This window comes from Mustela nivalis, assembly GCF_964662115.1.
Source record: "Mustela nivalis genome assembly, chromosome: 6".
Taxonomy (NCBI): Eukaryota; Metazoa; Chordata; class Mammalia; order Carnivora; family Mustelidae; genus Mustela; species Mustela nivalis.
The window spans coordinates 85,212,428-85,235,360 of NC_139025.1; the positions used below are offsets into that span (position 1 = coordinate 85,212,428).

The following is a 22,933-nucleotide window of genomic DNA, read 5'->3' on the forward strand; positions in this document are numbered from 1 at the left end:
CTCTCTCTCTGCCTACTTGTGATTGCTCTCTGTCAAATAAATAAATAAAATCTTAAAAAAAAAACAACTGATATAATCTTGTGTTATGTTCCATTTATGTTCAAATATGTAATGCATGGATAGCCGGAAAGAACAAGAGAAATCAGGTTGGTTAAGGAGATTTTTCCCCAAACTGTATTTAATGCTATAATGTTTTTACAACAATTTTACAGTATTATGTTCTACTTTATTCACCAGACTGTTGTTCCTTTGGCCATGGCCTATAACATTCAGCATTTCCCAAAAAGGACTGCTTGGTCCTTCATCTAGTTTCCACTTTCACTGAATCCTAACATTAGACTTAAAAGTGAAACAAAGCTTAAACACCATGCAAATCATTTGTAACAGACTTTTGAGGCAGATGGATGGGAATAGAGGGTGTTGTGTTAGAATTTGTAGACCTGATTCCAGCTGTTATTACTGCTCTGAGTCCTGTGGCATGCCACTAACTGTAAAGAAAGCTATTCGCACCCTGCAGAAGAGGCAGTCACTGAGTCTGGTTTTTTTTTTTTTTCCTTAAGTAGGCTCCACACCCAGCGTGAAACCCAGTGTGGTGCCCAGACTCATGACTCTGAGATCAAGACCCGAGCTGAGATCAAGAGTCAGGTGCTTAAGCAACTGAGCCACCCAGGCACCCCAAGTCCCTGGATCTTGAAGATGTGAAAAGCCATGAAATAACAGGTGGGTATGTCATTGAGGCTGCATATGCATGAGAGGGTGGATGACTTAGTTAACAAGCAATAAACACATAACCCATTTTTAGGCCTTTCTACGTTTAAAAAGCCAAGAAGTTCAGAACAAAAATGGAATCCTCTCTGGAGTGAGTGGGAAGTGGTGAAGGTAGCAAACCTGGGCCCAGAGGCATACAGTGCTGACCCCTATATGAACACCCCCACATCGTGTCAGGGCAGCAGCAGAGCAGACGTATGTATTTGATGGCACAGACATAAACCAGAGTAAGGGAAACACGGTTTGGGATTTTAAAACTTGTAGGAGGGAACTGAGTTATATAAAATTCTTTAAAGACACATGGACAAAAGGTTTTTTGTTTTAACCACAAGTATTTATTGATGGATCAAAGAATACAATTTTAATGGAAACAATAAGGCACAACCGTGGATTAAAACAGTTTGCTATTCAGCCAAAAGGAGGAAAAAGCCACATCTTAAGAACTTTAAATATGGAAATCAAGGAGCCTCTGAAGTACCTCTCTAAAAGATCAGTGTCAGAAAATTCTTCCCCTTTCTACATTTCCTATATTACATCACTTGATCACAAAGTCAGACTGATATTTCATCAAGAATTCCTCAGTCATTCATAATTGAGACATCCGGCCTGGTCACTCCCATTTGCCACTCTTCCCAATCCCTCTGCAGCATCCTGTTTTTGTTTTTAAGCAATTCCCTTCCTCAAGTATTGAGTGCACATCTTGGATAGCCTTCCAAAGCAAGGAAACAACCAAGCGAGCAAGCAATGCATCAGAGACAATCAGCCAAGGGCAAACATAAAGACGAGGAGACTGCTAAAGACAGGATGGCGACAGCCTGATTCAAAGAGGTCTGTACTAAGCTGGAGGGGCAGAGAAGTTGCTCTGGCTCATGCAGAGGCCTGTCACACCACCTCAGGTTTGCCACTGATGCCAGACTCCTTGCTTCTAAGAGATGAGTAGTGGTTTACAGAGGAGCTAGGAAGTCAATGTAACCAGGCAGCTTCTGATAACAATACATTCAATGCTTTGGACCTCGTTCAGGAGCAGACTATGGCTTCCAGCCTTAACATGTGCCAAGTGTAAAATTAATTGAGAATTTTGTGCAAAACTTCAAGACACTGAGGACAGTCTTTAAATCTCTTGGACTGGGATAAGGTAGGCACTTCCGTTAACACTGCTCATCCTGTTTGGAAATGGGACGTCAAACATATTCCAGGGCACCATAACACTGAGGCATAAACCATGGTGCAGAAGTGGGGGTACGCCAGGGTTTTAGAGTGCCCGAGCTCCTTGATCAAAAAGCCACGAGAAAGTTCCCCAAGCGTATTGTCAGGGCAGCCATTCTGGTGGTGATGGTATCCTCAAACTAAGCAAACCTGCAGGTATATGGCCCTTTTCTGAGGAGTCAACACTGTACTCACAAGAGGAGCCATGTAGTTATGTATGTTGAGAACCAGAGGCCAGAGGTAGAGCGACCTGGGCGAGCCATTTAGAAGCCTTGGCTCTACACTGTGCACCAAGGCCTCCACCTTTCAACAAGAACACCTAACCAACAGCCCTTTGATGACAGAGCAGAGTGCAGGGGACCAAGAGATGTTCATTCTTCAGAGAGAAGTGTTGGTTATGGAAAAGCTCCTGGAGAGGCAACATCCTAGAGACCCATCTAAGAAAACAGGTAGACAAAACCCGCCAGATTGCCACACTACCCTGCCAAGTCAGAAGTATGTTTCACAGGCACAGCTTAGGGTGCTGAGTAGAACAGGCGGACTGAAGCTTAGTGAAGAACAGGGAGACTGAAGAACTAAGTGAATGGTATGTTGGGTGGAAGAGGAGGAGGAAGCAAAGGACATACAAAAAAGACTGGAGGAGCATGCCGAAGCCTGGCTGGAGGGAAGGCAGCAAGGCTGTCGTCTATATCCAGTGAAAGAGCTTTGCTGGTTGGTTCTTGGCATGGATTCCCTCTCTCACTTTTTCAGACTGGATGGACATACGGCCTTCAGCAGCAAACCAGGGGAGATGATATTCAGAAATGGAGATAACTGGCGAATGATACTCAACAGAAATGGACGGCGGTACCATTCTGTAATGCCCTGTTTATGCACCGAAGGCAGGTTTATGTTGACAGGACATGTCTGGGGTTGTCATGCAACAGCAGTAATACTTTGGGAGAAGGGGAATGATGGGGTGGAGGTGGGGCTGGTGGACAGGACGACTCTTGAGTTCCAGTTCTTAAATACTAGAAAGCAGGGAACAGTTTGGTCTCAGTCCTTTAGTGAAGAAATCGGATGCTCATTTTCTGTTCTACATCCACCTTCTCCAAAACCTGCAGGGGGAAAAAACCCCCAAATCCAATTATGGTTATGAAGGTCAAAACAGGAGATACTGTCCCAAGTTCTTATCTGAATGTTTTTCTCCCTCCCTCCTATGCAACAGAATTTCCCAACTTCTTCAGACTTTTTCAAACCAAGAGGGGACTGACTGACCTTAACAAATTCTGTGAAAGATATGGCACTGTCCCCATCCTGATCCGCTTCCTGGATGGTCCTGTCTGCGATGCTGCCCAGCTGCTCATCTGAGATGTTTACTCCAACCATCATACGAAGCACCTACAGGACCAAAAGCCATGAATTACAGGGGACCTGGGGGTCAGGAGGGTTCTTTTATTTTATTTTAAAACATTTTATTCATTTATTTGAGAGACAGAGTGTGAGAGAGCACGAGAGGGGGGAGGGTCAGAGGGAGAAGCAGACTCCCTGCTGAGCAGGGAGCCCTATGCTTGGATCCCAAGACCCTGGGATCATGACTTGAGCTAAGGCAGACACTTCACTGACTGAGCCACCCAGGCACCCCAGGAGGACTCTTTTAAAAAAAGATTAAAGAAAAAGCCACTCCCACCCTCTTTTCCTTTGATGTCCTCAAATATAACAGTTAGAAAGCAGAAACCCTTGTCTTCTCATCTCGGTCATTCGAGACCATGAGATGAGTAGAACTCTCTGGCAAGGTCACTGGATAGGAAGGCAAAGCTTCACGGAGAGGTGGGGGGGCGAGTCCTTTACATTTTGCTCTTCCATTACTTTTTGTCAGGTATACAGATAGATATGAGGCTCTGGTGGTACATCAGTCATCCTAGGACCATGAGGTTAAAGTCCTCTGTGTTATGCATGCCAGAGCAAGAATACAGAAGCCCAATTCCTGGACATCACATAGGTTCAGTATCAACCCAGGTAATCTATCCCCAGACTTCTTCTTTTTTTTTTTTTTTTAAAGATTTTATTTATTTATTTGACAGAGAGAAATCACAAGTAGATGGAGAGGCAGGCAGAGAGAGAGAGAGGGAAGCAGGCTCTCTGCTGAGCAGAGAGCCCGATGCGGGACTCGATCCCAGGACTCTGAGATCATGACCTGAGCTGAAGGCAGTGGCTTAACCCACTGAGCCACCCAGGCGCCCTATCCCCAGACTTCTTGCTGCATGAGGCAAACTAGTTCCTTATTGGTGTAAGTCAGTTTGGGAGGGCTTTCTAGGAATCCCACAGGAATGCAGTCCTCTCTGAAGCAGCTCATTAACCCAGCTATTCCTATAGCATAGCCAAGAAACATAAAGATCTTTGAAGGGGTAAATACTAACCCCTTCTTTTTAGAAAAACAACAAGCACATTTAAAAAGGACTGTAATCAAGAGAATTTAACATGTTTCATCAAATTTGCTTCACACATAACAAAAAACTTTGTTCCCCCAATTCTGCTAACATCATCAGAGTGTAAATGTACTTTGAAAATTGTTTCTTTAAGCAAAATAAGCAATGGTAGTAACATGACTTTTGGTATGAAATGGGGGAAGGGTGCTTTTGTGATGCCTCATGTCACTGCAACCAGTCAACTCTGTCTTCAGAGCTAAGAGCTGAACTTTTCTAAAGTAGAGAGAGCCCTTCTGGCCCAGCAGTTCACAGGCCTTCCTTTCCATCCTTCTCCAATCTCATGACATAGATTTTTAAAAAGTAAATCACAGGATTTTCTGAAAAGAAAAACAGAGCTGAAATACCAATTTGCATCAATACTGGTTATTTCTTTTTACAAACTGATTCTTGAAAATTGGAAGTTGTACATTTGGGAGTACAAAGACAGACACTGGAAGGATTAATAAAAAGAGGCATTCTTGGGGCACCTGGGTGGCACAGTTTGTTAAGCGTCTGACTCTGGGTTTTAGCTCAGACCATGATCTCAGGGTTGCGAGATGGAGTCCCACACTGAGGGGGGCCCATTCACTCTCTCCCTCTCCTTCTGTCCCACTCTCTCTTTCTCTCTCTCTCAAAACAAATAATTTTTTTTTTTTTTTTTTTTTTAAAGAGGCAATCCTGGCAAAAATACGGAATGGCCAAGCCATTTACCATTTTCCCTGATTGTGTGTGCCTGACTAGACAAATTCATCCTCAAATAGCAGCTTCTTCAGATCTCAGTCCAATTTTTCTCTGAAGTATTTTATTTTTAGAATTAGAGAACTGTATGGAGCATGTGTGCTCTGTGGGGAAAGGAGTGGAGTTATCTGAATAATCACTCATCCAGGCTATTAACGAGGACAAGAGCATCTAGAAGTGGCTTGATCCAGGTCCCAGCAACCAGTGGCCCTCACTGTCTGCCAGGCTTCTGTGCCCAGTCAGCTCTCGACAGAGGGTTCCAGATGGGAATTTGATTAGCAAACAGGACTTTTATTATTACTACATTTTCTTTTTAATAAAGATTTTCCTTATTTATTTGACAGAGACATAGCGAGAGAGGGAACACAAGCAGGAGGAGTGGGAGAGGGAGAAGCAGGCTTCCTGCCAAGCAGGAAGCCCAATGTGGGAGCTCGATCCCTGGACCCTGGAATCACGACCTGAGCTGAAGGCAGACACTTAAGGGCTAAGCCATCGAGGCAGCTCTACTACTTGTTTTCTTTTTTCTTTTCTTTCTTTTTTAAAGATTTATTTATTTATTAGAGAGAGAGAGCACAGCAGGGGGAGGTGCAGAGGAAGAAAGAGAATTTCAAGCAGGTTCCCCGGTGAGGATGGAGCCAGACATGGGTCTCAAGCCCATTACCCCAATCACAACCTGAGGTGAAATCAAGAGTAGGATGCTCAACTGACTGAGGCAGGCACCCCTATTATTACTACTTGCTAATGTCTGGTAAGGTTTGTTGTTTATTCCTTATATCAGTGTAAGAAAGCTCCCTTCTATCTCTGTTTTTCTAAGAACTTTTTTTTTCTTTAAATATGAAACACTTCACAAATTTGTGTGTCATCCTTGCACAGGGCCATGCTAATCTCTATATTGTTCCAATTTCACTATATATGAGGCCAAAGTAAGCACTTGCTAAGACTTTTTTTTGCTAAGACTTCTTAAAAAAATCATGAATGGATGATGAATTTTATCAAATACTTTTTTAAAAATAAAGATCTTATTTATTTGATAGAGATCACAAGTAGGCAGAGAGGCAGGCAGAGAGAGAGGGGGAAGCAGGCTCCCTGCTGAGCAGAAAGTCATGACCTGAGCTGAAGGCAGAGGCTTTAACCCACTGAGCCACCCAGGCGCCCCATCAAATATTTTTATTCTGCGGAAAAGGCCACGGAATTCTACTTTAATCTGGTAAGGTGGCAAAATTGATTGATTGATTTTCTAATTTTAAATTTGAATTCCTGATTTAAACCCATCTTGGCTAAAATCCAGCCTCCTTTTTATACACTGTTGGATTCAGTGTGTCAGTATTTTGTCTAGAATTTTTACATCTATGTGCATAAAAGAGATTGTGCTTTAATTTTCTTTACTTATGCAGTCTTCACAAGGTTTTCACATCAAAGCTACGCTAGCCTCATAGAGTAGAGCAACTTATCTATTATGGTGTAACTGATAAACAAACTATACATATTTAAAATATGCAGCCTGTTCCATTTTGACATATGTAGACACCTATAAAACTATCACCACAATCAAGATAATGAACATATCCATCATCACCAAAAGTTCAACGGACTTTTTATATAAAAATCACACGAGGAAAATAGCCACTCAGTCTTCCCTTAGGATAAACTCATCACAAACTTTTAAATATCCACTGAATAGTTAAGAACTATGCATTATAAAATATTTTAGATATGGCAGTGTCTAGAATGGCAAACTTTGTTTTCTTTTCACTTTGCTAAGATATTCATATCCTCTTCCAGCTAGGATAAAACTAGTTCTCTGTCATCACAGCAGTCCATGAACATGTTTGTCCTCAAGTCACTTCAGGCCTGAGGAACACTCTAGTGGCACTGACTGGCACTCCAGCATATGATCTCCTCACCCCTGCCTCTGGTTTTTTATTTTTGTTTTTTGTTTTTTTGCCTCTGGCTTATTTTTTATCCTAATAATAGAAAATAAATCAATCCATCACTCCCAAAAATATTTCTGGCAGCCAGTTCTGGGTCAGAGGATAAAAACATTCAACTACAAAAGGACTACCTCTGTCTTTTCTCCTCAGAACCGAGCAGTCCACATACCTAGCCATTTTCAAAAAGTACATTCCTCTCAATGAAGATCTCCCCAATTCAAAAGCAAAGAACACTAACACTGACCTGCAGACTATTTTGAATTTTGCTCAGACACAGAAATGTTGGTCCTTAATCTGGCCTGAGTAATTTTCAGCTTAGCAGACTTCTTAAGACACCGAATGAGTTCAGATTTATTTGGGGGTGAGTGGAACCCACTTTACTTTTTAGTAAATTGAAATAGACAAATCTCCCTAGGAAATCCCTGAATGTATTAGCTTCCTAGGATCCTCCAGAATCATTAATATTAAATAAAAGAAAAAAGGAGAACTTTCTCCCCTCTAAACTTGTATTTAAGGAAGTGGAGAAGACAAGAGGAAGACAAGACGAAATTCTAGTCACTGCTAGTGGGAGGACAGGGAATTATTCTCAGGAGCAACAAAGGACAGCAGTCGGCTCTGTACACCGGCCCGGCAACAATTCCTTGACTCCTCCGTCAAGCTCAAGGACAGGTGGGACAGCAGCATTTACCTAAGTGTCGTCAGAATGACCTGGATGTCAATAAGCTGATATAACAATAATGGAACCATCTGACTTAGACCATCTCCAATAGTGCCAAGTAAAAGACGTTAAATTGGCTTTTAAACAACAAAAACATGTATTTTTGAGAACTCAATGAGCCCCCGCGCATTTCCCCGGGATCATTGGGCTCTGCCTTCTATCTAAGACGGTACTCTGCACCAGCAGGTGTTATAAGGAAACGCTTGCTGAAAGAACAATTCCCACCCAAAAGGACAAGCAGGCAGGGCCCAAACAAGTTGTCCACAACCATGGCAGCTCTCCAACATACCTGTAACAGCTCATCACGGGAAATCTTGTCATCTTTATCCAAGTCATAGAGTCGAAAAGCAACTGGTAGGGGAAAACAAGAAGTTACTGGAAATTAGTAGTGTTTTGCCCCTTCTCAAGGAAGTAAATTTGTAAAGAACACTAGATAGAAAACTGACAGCAAATACTGTTTCAAGAGTAACTTGACATGACTTCCAGAGCTTTTAAAGACACTGTAACATTTAAGAAATTGAAATGTATCTCGTAGTTGCTGACTTCTTAACCCTGATAAATAGGGCCCCTCTTCAGGCAAATCAGAAAACTTAATAAAAATAAACCACTGAATTTTTTTTTAACCTTGGGATGTTTAAAAAAAAAAAAAAAATCTGTAAGTGGTTCTATACATGGGGTCATCTCACAAAACCTGCCAAGTCTACTGTGCACGGCACAGAGGGAGTCAGGAATGGGAGCCCTGCAGGCGAAGGAGCTGACCACACAAAGTATTGCTCTGGGAAAACAGCCACTCTGGCAAAACTGTGCCACGGACGGCCTTCCATGTTGGAACCCTGAAAGTAAAGAACTTCGCTTTCAAATAAAAATGACAAGAATTTGATGGTCTTCTGGCCTTATCATGTTTCTCTCTAATATCACATCAGTCTTCCAGAAACTAGAATGAGAGAATTCAGAAGAGCAAAAATCATTCAGACAGTGCCATGTTGCTGAAGAGCTACCAGGTGAGAAGTGTCCTACCACTGGATGATTTTACTGGCAACCGTGAGAAATCGTCACACTGAGGAAGTGACTGCCTTGTAATTATAGCTGAATTGAGTGTGGTTTTGAGGCTTGGAATTACAGTATGCTACTAAGATTTTGGGGGTTTGGTATGATGCTATGAATACTCGAAGGCCAAAACACACTGTTCTAGTTACTGAGATACAGATGTAGATCTTGTCCTCTGCAGCTCATGATCCTCTCACTTTAATACATTTGCAATGTTATCATACATATGAAATGCTGGGGAACAAAAACTATGGCAGTTACTATGGCAGAACTTTCTGGTTCAAGTAACATTTAAACATGGTCCTGAAAGACAGACAAATCTGATGACAGGTGGGATTCTAGGCAGAGCTTATACTAGATGCAAAGGCATTAGAACATGGATGAATATCTCAGTGTTGAAATATTACCCCTCTCCTCGCTGCCCTCCTCTGCCAAAAAGGAGTGAGTCTACTAAAAGTTCAAGTAAAAATTTTAGAAGACTTTAACTTCCTTGCTGTAAGGTACATATTTGAATTCTATAGGGGGAGGGGCACCTGGCTGGCTCAGTTGGTTTAGCATGTGACTCTTGATCTCTGGGTTGTGAGTTCCACACTGGGTATAGAGAGTACTTAAATAAATAAACTTAAAAAGAGTCCAGAGGGGGAAATAACTAGGAGACTTTCTCTAATGTTTGCTTTCTTTAATTTGGTTAGTTGATTAACTTTATATCGAATTTGAGAATTTATATGCTTAGGAGGTTTAGATCACAAAGGAAAGAGGACAAGGATCATTACTATTCCTAAAGGAGTACTTTTTTTTAAAGATTTTATTTATTTATTTGAAAGAGCGAGAGCCCAAGCAGGGGAGACTAGCAGAGGGAGAGGGAAAAGCAGACTCCCTGATGAGCAGGGAGCCCGATGCAAAGCTCCATCTCAGGACCTAGAGATCATGACCTAAGCTGAAGGCAGACACTTAACTAAGCCACGCACATGCCCCTGGAATATGTGTTTAAGATACTCCCCAGAGTACTTCCCAGAGAGTGAACACACAGACACACACATACCTGTATATGTTGTCAAGTTTAAAATACATGAAATGTGTTATCTACTAAGCACTCTACAGGATGATTTTGGAATGGAAATATTTTTGCTATATAAACCATAAACATCTGTTTCAGAATTTTTTTTTTTTTAAAGATTTTATTTATTTATTTGAAAGACGGAGATCACAAGTAGGCAGAGAGGCAGGCAGAGAGAGAGAGAGGGAAGCAGGCTTCCTGCGGAGCAGGGAGCCCGATGCGGGGCTCGATCCCAGGACCCTGAGATCATGACCCGAGCCAAAGGCAGCAGCCCAAACCACTGAGCCACCCAGGCGCCCCTGTTTCAGAATTTTTTAAACAACCATTTATTTTCATTTTATATGAAATTTTAAAAAGATTTTATTTATTTATTTATTTGACAGAGAGAGAGAGGGTGAGAGAGAGAGAGAGATCACAAGTAGGTAGAGAGGCAGGCAAAGGGGGAGGGGGAGGCAGGCTCCCCACTGAGCAGAGCACCCGACATGGGGCTAGATCCCAGAACCCTGAGATCATGACCTGAGCCGAAGGCAGAGGCTTAACCCACTAAGCCACACAGGCACCCCTATTTTCATTTTTTTAAAAGATTTTATTTATTTATTTGACAAACAGAGATCACAAGTAGGCAGAGAGGCAGGCAGAGAGAGAGGGGGAAGCAGGCTCCCCGCTGGCAGAGAGTCCGATGCAGGACTCGATCCCAGGACTCTGAGATCATGACCTGAGCCGAAGACAGAGGCTTAACCCACTGAGCCACCCAGGTGCCCTTCATTTTTTTTTTTAAATTAACCTCCACATCCAGTGTGGGGTTCACACTTGTGATGCCCAGATCAATAGTGCCATGCTGTATGACTGAGCTAGCCAGGAGCCCCTGTTTCTGAAATTTTTAATCAGGTAACTGTTATAACACATCTCCTGTGTTCTGTATTTACAGAAGCCTGAACTGCTAATTCCCCTTTTTCTTTTCTTTTTTTAAGGTTTATTTATTTATTTTAGAGAGAGTGGGAGAGAGAGAACAAGTGGGAGTAGGGGGAGGGGCAGAAGGAGAGAGAGAAAATCCTTCAGTGGACTCTCTGCTGAGCATGGAGCCTAACACAGGGCTTGATCCCAGGACCTTGTGATCATGACCTGAGCTGAAAAGTCACCTGCTTAACCGAATGAGCCCCCTAAATGCCCCTGAAACTGGTAATTCTTTTTTTTTAAAGATTTTATTTATTTGACAGACAGAAATCACAAGTAGGCAGAAGTCAGGCACAGAGAGAGGGGGAAGCAGAGAGCCCGATGCAGGGCTCGATCCCAGGACCCTGGAATCATGACCTAAGCCGAAGGCAGAAGCTTTAACCCACTGAGTCACGTAGGCGCCCCGAAACTGGTATTCTTAAAATTCAGCTTCCAAAGACTGAATGTTTGTATCCCTCCCCCCGCCCCCAAATTCCCATGTTGGCTCTCAATTCCCAGTGCAATATTATTAGGAGGTGAGGCCTTTGGGAGGTAATTAGGTTTGGATCAGAACCTGAGAATGGGGCCCTCATGATGGAATTAATGCCCTTATATAAAAAGAGGAGACAGAAAATTTCTCCTCCTCTGTCTCTACCTCCCTCCCCATATGATGATACAGGAAGAAAAAGGGGGCCCAAAAGGGTGAAGCCAGAAGACCCTCACCAAGAACCTGAGTGGGCTGGCACTCTGTTCTCAGACTTCCAAGCTCCAGAAATGTGAGAAATGTCTGTTGTTTAAACCACCCAGTCTATGGTGTTTTGTTACAGCAGCCCGAGCAGAGGAAGATATCAGCAGAGATAAATGCAGCAATTACCTGATAGGACCTTTGAAGAAAAACCGCAGCATTAGTAGTGGTTTCTTAACTGACGTGGATTCCTATCAGGCAGTTCTGGCCCTGAACCAGCAAAAACATTTTCCCCAAGATAACGAATGGTCAAGTGCGTAAATGACTTGAGCCATTTTAACATTTGTCTCTTTACTCTTCTCATCTCCCTTTTAGCTCCCCCTTCTTGGTCCTATGATTTGGACTCCCCCAATCCAGAGCTATCTTCTTGCATCTCTGCTTCCATGGTTTTAATTAAACGCTTTCTAGTGCTCACGATTCCCGAATGTCCAACTCCAGCATGGACCTCTCCTCTGAGCTGACACTGATGTCAAAGCAATATGGTACACTGGTTAAGACTTTGGCTCTGCTGAATTCTGGCTCTGAGGATTATGAGCTGTGTGAACTTGAACAAGTTACTTGACCTCTTGGTGCCTCAGCTGCCCAAAAGGTATAAGCAAAATGAGGAAAACAGAATTCACCTCACAAGGCTGTAAGAACTGAATGAGTTAGTATACAAGAAGCACTTTAAACTGCAGGGCACCCAGTAGGTGCTTAATAAATGTCACCTACCTGCTATTACCTCCGTGCCCTCCTTTCACACCACTCAATTCTTTCTTGGTAAAGCTTTGTTCTCTGAACATTCCAAGTACTCATTTATCCTGGTTGTTCCCTGTGCCTGAAGCTATTTTCTGTTCTTTGCCTGTCTGGCTCATTCTTAGCTCAGAGAGACTTTCTTTCACTCATGCAGTGGCACCCCTCACCGCTTTCTCACCTCACCTTATCCATTTCCTTCACAAGACTTGCCACAATCATAAAGTTTGTTTCTTCATCTGTCACTACTTCTTTTTTTAGAAGGAGGCTCCATGCCCTGAATGGAACACAACATGGGGCCTGAACTCACAATGACCCTGAGACCTAAACCTGAGCCAAGAGCGAGAGTGGGACACTTAACTGACAGAGCCACCCAGGCGCCCCCATCAGTCTTCTTCCATGTAGTCTGTCTCCCTTATTAGATAGTAAGCTCTATGAAAGCAAAGACCTTATCTGCTTTATGCATCATTGTATCATGGGACTAAATTAGTGCCTGGTATATAGTAGTTGCTCAAACATTTGCCTAATGAAAGACCAAATGAATGATCTCAAATTTTTACCTTTTAATCACTGATTCTTAAAAACACAAAACATAACATCGGTTAAAATATATATAAAATGTACCATTTTGACACTTTCACAATGTATAGTTAAAGCGCTTTCACACTGTTGTGTAACCACCACCACCTACCATCTCCAGATGAAGAAATACTTCTTCATCTTCCCCATGGAACTCTGACCCATTAAACAATAATTCCCCATCTCCCCCTGACTCTAGTCCCTGACAACCTTCTATAAATTTGGGCTACTTTAGGAACCTCATACAAGAAGAATCAAACATTATTTATTTTTTTGTCTGGCTTACTATTATTATTTTTTTTTTTTTTAGCATTATCCACGTAGCATGTAGCAGAATCTCCTTCTTTTGAGGCCAAATGTTCCATTCTATGTATATAATGCATTTTGTGTATCTTTTCATCTTTCAATGGACATTTCGGTTGCTTCTACCTTTTGGCTGTTGTAAATATGCCGCTCACTGTTTCTTCTTGGCTACTCTCCCTAATTCCACTTTACAATATTCCTCATCATCCAAATAAAAGAGCTTCACGCAGACTCATTTCCCACATCATTCATTATGTGTTATATAAAAACTTCAGGGGTGCCTGGGTGGCTCAGCTGGTTAAGGATCTGTCTTTGGCTCAGATCGTGGTCCCTCAGTCCTGGGATCTTGGTTGGGCCCCATGTTGGGCTCCCTGCTCAGCAGGGAGTATGCTTCTTCCTCTGCCCCCCTTCCTACTCATGGTCTTGCTCTCTTTCAAATAAATAAAAAGTCTTAAACAAACAAAACTTCAATAATTTAAGAAGATAATTAGAATAACAACAGGGAAGCTCATAGACCTCTCCCTTCGCATAAGGTGGGTGGTCCATTTCATACAAGACATTATAACCTCCCTAATTTGAAGAGGAAAGCAATCAGGAAGCATTCCTCGGAGACAAGGAGATTAGTACTATGTGTGCTTGGGCATGTGCCGACATAGGTACAGTTCAGCCCTGGTGGTTGCCCTTGACATAATGGCCTGCCTTCATTCTCTTGCCTGTGGATATCCAATTTTCTCAGCACCATTTGTTCAAAAGGCTGTCTGTTCTCTTTCTATTGAATAGTCTTGGCACTCTTGTCAAAAATAAATTGACAAGGGATGCCTGGGTGGCTGAGTGGGTTAAGCCGCTGCCTTCGGCTCAGATCATGATCCAAGGGTCCTGGGATCGAGTCCCGCACTGGGCTCCTTGCTCAGCGGGGAGCCTGCTTCTCTCTCTGCCTCTGCCTGCCTCTCTGCCTGCTTGTGTGTACTCACTTGCTCTCTCTCTCTCTGGCAAATAAATAAAAAATCTTTAAAAAAAATCAATTGACAAGGTGGGGCGTCTGGGTGGCACAGTCGTTAGGCATTTGCCTTTGGCACAGGTCATGATCCCAGGGTTCTGGGATCCAGCCCCGCATCGGGCTCTCTGATCAGCAGGAAGCCTGTTTCTTCCTCTCCTACTCCCCCTGCTTGTGTTTCCTTTCTCGCTGTGTCTCTTTCTGTCAAATAAATAAATAAAATCTTAAAATACTGTCAACTTTTTTCAAAGAAATGGAACAAATAATCCTATAATTTGTGTGGAACAAGAAAAGACCTTGAACAGCAAGAGGAATGTTGAAAAAGAAAACCAAAGCTGGTGGCGTCAAAATTTGAGACTTCAAGCTCTATTACAACGCTGTTATAATCAAGACAGTATGGTACTGGCAAAAAACCTGACACACAGACCAATGGAATAGAATACAGAGCCCTGAAATGGACCCTCAACTCTATGGTCAACCAATCTTCGACAAAGCAGGAAAGAATGTCCAATGGAAAAAAGACAGTCTCTTCAACAAATGGTGTTGGGAAACTGGACACAGCATTCTTCTGCCACAAGCAGAAGAATGAAACTGGACCATTTCCTTACACCACACACGAAAATAGACTCAAAAGGAATGAAAGGCCCAAGGTGAGACAGGAATCCATCAAAATCCTTGAGGAGAACACAGGCTGCAACCTCTTCGGACCTTAGCAGCAGCAACTTCTTCCTAGAAACATCGCCAAAGGCAAAGGAAGCAAGGGCAAAAATGAACTATTTTTTGGGACTTCATCAAGATAAAAAACTTTTGCACAGCAAAGGAAAAGACAACTGACAGAATGGAAGAAGATATTTGCAAATGACATATCACATAAAGGGCTAGTATCCAAAACCTATAAATAACCTTTCAAGGTCAATACCCAAAGAACAAATAATCCAATCAAGAAAAGGGGAGAAGACCTGAACAGACGTTTCTGCAAAGAAGACATGCAGATGGCCAACAGACACATGAAAATGTGCTCAATACACTTGGCATCACAGAAATATAAATCAAAACCTCAATGAGATACCACCTCACACAAGTCAGAATGGCTAAAATTAACAAGTCAGGAAACAACAGATGTTGGTGAGGATGCGGAGAAAGGGGAACCTTCTTACACTGTTAGTGGGAATACAAGCTGGTGCAGTGACTCTGGAAAATAGTATGTAGGTTCCTCTATGAAGGCAGAGCTACCCTACGATCCAGCAATCTCACTAGTGGGTATTCACACTGAAGATACAAATGTAGTGATCCAAAGGGGCACGTGCATCCCAATGTTTATAGCAGCAATGTCCACAATAGCCAAACCATGGAAAGAGCCTAGATGAGCATCAACAGATGAATGGATAAAGAAGATGTGGTATATATACACACAATGGAATACTATGCAGCCATCAAAAGATGAAATCTTGCCTTTTGCAATGAAGTGGATGGAACGAGAAGGTATTAAGCTAAGTGAAATAAGTCAATCAGAGAAAGACAATTATATGATCTCACTGATATGAGGAATCTTTTTTTTTTTTTTTAAGATTTTTATTTATTTATTTGACAGAGAGAAATCACAAGTAGATGGAAAGGCAAGCAGAGAGAGAGAGAGAGGGGGAAGCAGGCTCCCTGCTGAGCAGAGAGCCCGATGCAGGACTCGATCCCAGGACCCCGAGATCATGACCTGAGCCGAAGGCAGCGGCTTAACCCACTGAGCCACCCAGGCGCCTCTGATATGAGGAATCTAAGAAACAAGACAGGATTATATGGGAAGGGAGGGAAAAATGAAACAAGACGAAACCAGAGAGGGAGACAAAGCACAAGAGACTCTTAATCTCAGGAAACAAACTGAGGGTTGCTGGAGGGGAAGGTAGTGGGAGTGATGGGGTGGCTGGATGATGGACGCTGGGGAATGTATGTGTTATGGTGAGCGCTGTGAACTGTCTAACACTGATGAATCACAGACCTGTACCCCTGAAACAAATAATACATTGTATGTTATTTTATAAAAATTAAATAAAATCTTTTAAAAGACATATTAATCAAACAAGTCTTTAAAAAAAAGCATTCTACAAGATGTCCTTTTCTTCTTGAACAGGGAATTAACTACCCGTTTTTCTTACGTAAATATCTCTTGTTAAAAATTCTTCCCAGGGTGCCTGGATGGCTCCGTTAACAACATCTGATTCCTGATTTTGGAAAAAAACCTTTTCCATCTGGGATACCCGGGGGCTCAATCCATTAAGTGCCTGACTCTTGATTTTGGCTCAGATCAGGATGGTCCTGAGACTGAGCCCCTGAGCTGAGCTCTGAGATTGGCAAGTAGTGAGCTTCTCTCCTTCTCCCTCTGCCCTTCCCCCAGCTCATGTACAGGGGCTCTAAAATAAATAGATAAAATCTTTAAAGAAAATGGTTATGATGATCAATTTTAGGGCAACCCTCTCAGGTCTTCTCCCTCTTCAGGAGCTTTGTACCATCACTTTACTAACACTCCAGAAACTTTGCTTTGCTGCCCACCAAAAAAAAAAAAAGATGATGAATTCTATGTTATGTATTTTTTTTTTTACCATAATTAAAAAAAAAATCTTCCTCAGTGCCCTCGAACTTCCAGATTCTGTATCATAAATGTGCTTTTAGTGTATTTCTGGGATCCAAAATGAAATATGGTTCCTAAAATGTATTCTCTTTAGCACAGAGTGGGATTACCATTACACTCATTCTGTTCTTATGGCCTGATACTACATGACTCTGAGGTGAGGGCCAAGGTGCTGCAAGTCAGTCAGTCATGACGTACAGTGGCTGCATCTTGGATTTATTCCTTAGGTCTTGTTTAAACATGCTATTGGACCCAAGTGTAGAACTCTAGTATATCCCTTACAGCATTCATTTTATTAGATTGAGTCCAGCTTTTTCCAGCCTATCAGTATTTCTTTTGGTTCTGATTCTGCGGTATCTTATCTTCACTATACCTCCAAGTTTATAGTCAACCAGAAGCTGGTTTGTTAGTGAATTCTAATTTCTTCTCTCAAGACTAAATACTACTTGAGACAAAGCCTGTTTTGCTATGTGATACACCTGTAACTACTATTTTATATGTCAACTATACTTCAACAATAATAATAATTTTTAAAAGACACAGAGCTGTTCCACAGCCTCCAATGTCATATCTATTATTTAATTGGGACACCTGGGTGGCTGAGTTAGTTAAGCGTCCCACTCTTGGTTTCGGCTCAGGTGATGATCTCTGGTCCTGAGATGGGACCCTGCATCAGGTTCTATGCTGTGCAGCGAGCCGACTTGGGGATTCTCTCCCTCTGCCCCTCCCCCTGCTCATGGATGACATGCGCTCGCTCTCAGATAAATAAATAAATCTTAAAATAAATAACGAAGAAGCACATCTGTTACTCTGTCACAAAGTTGCCTTAATACTTTGGCAATTGGGGAGTCTGGGTGGCTCAGCCAGTTAAGGGACTGCCTTTGGCTCAGGTCATGATCCCAGGGTCCCAGGAATAAGTCCCGAATCAGGCTCCCTGCTCAGTGGGGAGTCTGCTTCTCCCTCTGACCTCCTCCCCTCTCATACTGTCTCTCACTCTCAAATAAATAAAATCTTTAAAAAAGAAATACTTTGGCAACAGCATTTCAATATAATTGGTTTCCTTTATGATCCTATGTATTTGCTTTTATGGTTTTAAAAGTATTCTGAGATGGGGTCAGTAGGATTCACTAGACTGCCAAAGGAATTCATGACTTAAACAAAGAGAGTTCCTCCCTACCCCTAAAAGTAGAGCTCATGCAGAGAGGGAATTCAGGTAACCGGTATGTGTTAGGTCTGATGACCTTTAAAGTCTCCTCTAATCCTGGATTAGAAAAGCAAGCATAGTTTCATTCTGTGCTTTCATAGCAGCACAGAACGTCTTTTAATGGTCTCCTTAACCGACTCACTTGATTCAGGGATTCTCTCCCTCCCTCTGCAAATCGTTCCAACTGACGTGGTGGCACACTGCGTACTTGTAGCTAATGGGCAACACCTGAGTGTCACTCCACCAGCTACCCTGGAGGCTCTCCAAGAGTCAGGTGTATACATGCCCTACAACTGGGCTATCTGTACTATTAATAAAAACTACATATAATTAATAAAAAGTGAAATATGTATATAAAAACAAAATTATTGTTTCTGAGAAAATTACTTTTGAGAGATTCAAAATTAAGTTACCAGAAATAAAAAAACAAACACCTGCTACTAATGTAAAGTATGGCAGAACAAGCACAAGAGATTAAGGAAAAATGTAAACAACAGAAAGATTCTATTTTCGGAATGGTTTATGAGTATCTTTAAGCTTTTTCTCCACTTAAAAGAAACTGCAACCAGCAACCTCAGACTATATACATTGTAGATGTGCTCTATGTAAAACGTTACACAACTCCCATCAGCAGACTTTTATGAAAACAAATAAAACCCAAAAACTCTTAGTTCCACACCAAAAGATCGGGCAGTGAATGTGTTTTTAAATATTTTAAGGTTAAAAAAAAAAAAAAAAAGAAATCTTGCAGTTTGCAATGATGTGGATGGAACTAGAGGGTATTATGCTGAGTGAAAAAAGTCAATTGGAGAAAGACAGTTATCATATGATCTCACTCATATGTGGAATTTAAGAAACAAAACAGAAACATAGGGGAAGAGAGAGAGAGAAAAAAAAAAACCAAGATGAAATCAAACAGGAAGAAAAACCTTAAGAGAGACTTAATCATAGGAAACAAACTGAGGGTTCGTGGAGGGGAGGGGGGGATGGAAGGATGGGGTAACTGGACATTAAGGAGGGCACATGATGTAATGAGCACGGGGTATTTTATAAGACTAATGAATCATTGGGGCGCCTGGGTGGCTCAGCGGGTTAAGCCGCTGCCTTCAGCTCAGGTCATGAACTCGGAGTCCTGGGATGGAGCCCCACATTGGGCTCTCTGCTCAGCAGGGAGCCTGCTTCCTCCTCTCTCTCTGCCTGCCTCTCTGCCTGCTTGTGATCTCTCTCAAATAAATAAATAAAATCTTAAAAAAAAAAAAAAAAAGACTAATGAATCACTGACCTCCACCTCTGAAACCAGTAATACATTATATGTTAATTAATTGAATTTAAATAAAAAATAAATATTTCAAGGTAAAATAAAATATTAAGCCATGTATCCTCTTCTGTGATTCTATGCTAGAGCTGGGTTTTTCAATTATTTTTTTTTTCAAAGATTTTATTTATTTATCAGAGAGAGAGAGGGGAGAGAGCGAGCACAGGCAGACAGAATGGCAGGCAGAGGCAGAGGGAGAAGCAGGCTCCCTGCCGAGCAAGGAGCCCGATGTGGGACTCGATCCCAGGACGCTGGGATCATGACCTGAGCCGAAGGCAGCTGCTTAACCAACTGAGCCACCCAGGCGTCCCTCAATTATTTTTTTTTTAAGATTTTATTTATTTATTTGAGAGAGAGAGAGAGTGAGAGAGAGCACGAGAGGGGAGAAGGTCAGAGGGAAAAGCAGACTCCCTGTGGAGCTGGGAGCCCGATGCGGGACTCCATCCTGGGACTCCAGGATCATGACTCGAGCCGAAAGCAGTTGCTTGAACAACTGAGCCACCCAGGCGCCCTCAGTTTTTATTTTAGTCCTGGTCTGACAACACCGAGTAAGAAAATTTTATTATGCTAACGTCAGAATCAGGCAAACATGTACTAGACATAAGCTGAAACCCTTAAAACGTTGAGAAACAAGTTTTGTCTCAAGTAGTATTAGTCTCGAAAGAAGAAATCAGAATTCATGGGGCACCTGGGTGGCTCAGTGGGTTAAGCCTCTACCTTCAGCTTGGGTCACGGTCTCAGGGTCCTGGGATCAAGCCCTGCATCAGGCTCTCTGCTCAGCAAAGAGCCTGCTTCCTGCCCTGTCTCTGCTTGCCTCTCTGCCTACTTGTGATCTCTCTCTCTGCCAAATAAATAAAAATTTAAAAATAAAAAAAAATCTTAAGGGGCGCCTGGGTGGCTCAGTGAGTTAATCCGCTGCCTTCGGCTCAGGTCATGATCCCGGGGTCCTGGGATCGAGCCCCGCATCGGGCTCTCTGCTCAGCAGGGAGCCTGCTTCCTCCCCTCTCTCTGCCTGCCTCTCTGCCTGCTTGTCATCTCTCTCTGTCAAATAAATAAATAAATAATCTTAAAAAAAAAAAAAAATCTTAAAAAAAAAAAAGAAATCAGGGTGCCTAGGTGGCTCAGTGGGTTAAGCCTCTGCCTTCGGCTCAGGTCATGGTCTCAGGGTCCTGGGATCTAGTCCTGGATCAGGCTCTCTGCTCAGCAGGGAGCCTGCTTCTCTCTCTCTGCCCACTTGTGATCTCTCTCTCTGTCAAATAAATAAATAAAAACCTTAAAAAAAAGAAAAGAAATCAGAATTCACTAACAAAGTACTCAATACATTTGAGAACGATTCATTGGAGTTCTATTTTCTTCTACATTGCTTTGTTTGTACTTAAGTTTTCTGCTCTTCATTAAGGTACATGATACTGTGGTAAAGAAGAGCAGTATTTTACTCTTTTGGTTCAAAAATCTTCCCTGTCTTGTATAACAAAACTTATTTCAGTGCTTCTGAAACTCTTTACCCGAAATATCAAGACAGGAGTAAAATCATTGTCCCCTAGCTAGGGAGATCAGACGATGTGGCCCAAAGGCCATGAGTTAAAAGTTTAAGACTCATGTACCCATCTTTCTTCTTCTTCTTTTTTTTTTTTTAAAGATTTTATTGATTTATTGGACAGACAGAGATCATAAGTAGGCAGAGAGGCAGGCAGAGAGAGGAGGAAGCAGGCTCCCCACAGAACAGAGAGCCCGATGTGGGGCTCGATCCCAGGACCCTGGGATCACGACCTTAGCCGAAGGCAGAGGCTTTAACCCACTGAGCCACCCAGGCGCCCCTCTTCTTCTTCTTTTTAAAGTAATCTCTCTGCCTAACAAGGGGCTGGAACTCATAATTCAGAGATCAAGAGTCACATGCTCTACCGACTGAGCCAGACAGAAGGCCTGCATCTTTCTTTCTTTTTTTTTTTTTTTTTTAAAGATTTTATTTATTTATTTGACAGAGAGAAATCACAAGTAGGCAGAGAGGCAGGCAGAGAGAGAGAGGAGGAAGCAGGCTCCCTGCTGAGCAGAGAGCCCGATGCGGGACTCGATCCCAGGACTCTGAGATCATGACCTGAGCCGAAGGCAGCGGCTTAACCACTGAGCCACCCAGGCGCCCAGGCCTGCATCTTTCAATGTGTAAATTTGGCATTATATTCTATGATTTATCTACATTTGTCTCAATATTAAAAAGCCTTTTATTTTTCTTTAAATCATTGAATACAAACTTGATGGGCCCCATATATTCTGTGGCTTCGAAGACCTCTCTGTATACCACAGTGCACTCTTTTTTTTAAAAAATTAATTAATTTATTTATTTGACAGCAATCACAAATAGGCAGAGATGCCGACAGAGAGGGGGGCGGGGAGCAGGCTTCCTGCTGAGCAGAGACCCTGATGCGGGACTCGATCCCAGGACCCTGGGATCATAACCTGAGCTGAAGGCAGAGGCTTAATCCACTGAGCCATCCAGGCGCCCCGACCACAGTGCACTCTTGCAAGAGAAGCTTAGGCTCAATCAATGCAATACGATTTCCACTTCAATTTCAACTTGTATTGAAAGAAAAGAGAAATTGAATTTCAATTCCTGGAGAAGTGTTGTAAGGGATTAGGCAATCCCATACATGAATCAATAAGGGCAGAGGGAAATCTAACAAATAGCCAAGGAAAGGAGGCAAGAGGCAAGGGGAGAAAAGTTAAATCTTGTACTAAGCCAGCTGTGTACTCCTACTTGAGTCACATTCAGTATCCATCAAATTCTAAGATCAGCTGAGACTGCCACTCTTCCTTATAGGTGGTGCTAGGTCTCATTCACTGTTGTTGCTCTAGCACTCACCACACTGCCTGGTGCATGGGAGGCATTCTATGAATTTTAAGGATAATATTAGCGGCTAAGTTCTTATTGCCAAGTACGTGACATATTTTAACTCATTTAATCATCACAACATCCTTATGCGAAACCCTTTAACACCCCATTTTACACAAGACGAAACCAAGGCCCAAAGATTTTAAATAATTTGCCCAAAGTCACATGGCTGAAAAGCAGCAGCGCTGGGATTCGAACCCAGTCCATGTCATTCCACAGTCTGAGCTCTCAATCACTAAGCTCTTGTAAATGCTCGCTCAATGAATGAATGAGTAAAATAAATGATTTGTAAATGCAAATAAAAGCAAATATTTTAAGCCAGAAAACTTTATCTCCTTACAGTGCAGTTTGTTGCTTCGGCTATTGAGTGGTTCTGGTCCATTCACATCTTTGCTCTTTTCATTATCTTCAATGGGTCGAAAATGAGCCAAAGTTCTCATGAATCCGCGGAAGTTTACCTGGTCCTCTCTGGTTGGGAAACAGAATAAACAGAACACTATCTCAATCAGAGTGATTCTTTCTTATGAATCTAATATGCTGACAACAGTTTTAGCTAGAGTGGCCGAAAGTCCATTTAACAAGGTCTTTTCCCATATGCACAATTCTTTAGGGCTCATAAGATATATTTTATTAAGTGTCACCTCAACCTTGTGAGGTGGGTATTATTTTTCCCATGTTATAAATGATTAACCAGACTTAGGTAACAACT

The 22,933-nt window shown here is 42.3% G+C and overlaps 1 protein-coding gene and 1 long non-coding RNA gene across 2 annotated transcripts in view; one reads left to right on the top strand and one right to left on the bottom strand.

The window, feature by feature from the left end:
• Window positions 1–1,080: 1,080 nt before the first annotated feature.
• CHP1 (calcineurin like EF-hand protein 1) overlaps window positions 1,081–22,933 on the bottom strand; it is a 48,301-nt gene continuing 26,448 nt past the window's right edge. Inside the window, exons 4-7 of the mRNA XM_082735591.1 lie at window positions 22,565–22,692; window positions 8,098–8,159; window positions 3,232–3,354; window positions 1,081–3,071 (exon numbers count right to left, since the gene is read on the bottom strand). Of these exons, the coding sequence (XP_082591717.1) occupies window positions 3,018–3,071; window positions 3,232–3,354; window positions 8,098–8,159; window positions 22,565–22,692 (367 nt within the window). The 3' untranslated portion in view covers window positions 1,081–3,017. The remainder of the gene's footprint in view (window positions 3,072–3,231; window positions 3,355–8,097; window positions 8,160–22,564; window positions 22,693–22,933) is intronic.
• Window positions 3,361–7,201, top strand: LOC309867163. The gene is made up of 2 exons (XR_014313009.1): window positions 3,361–3,972; window positions 4,191–7,201. It is a non-coding gene; the product is annotated as an uncharacterized lncRNA (long non-coding RNA).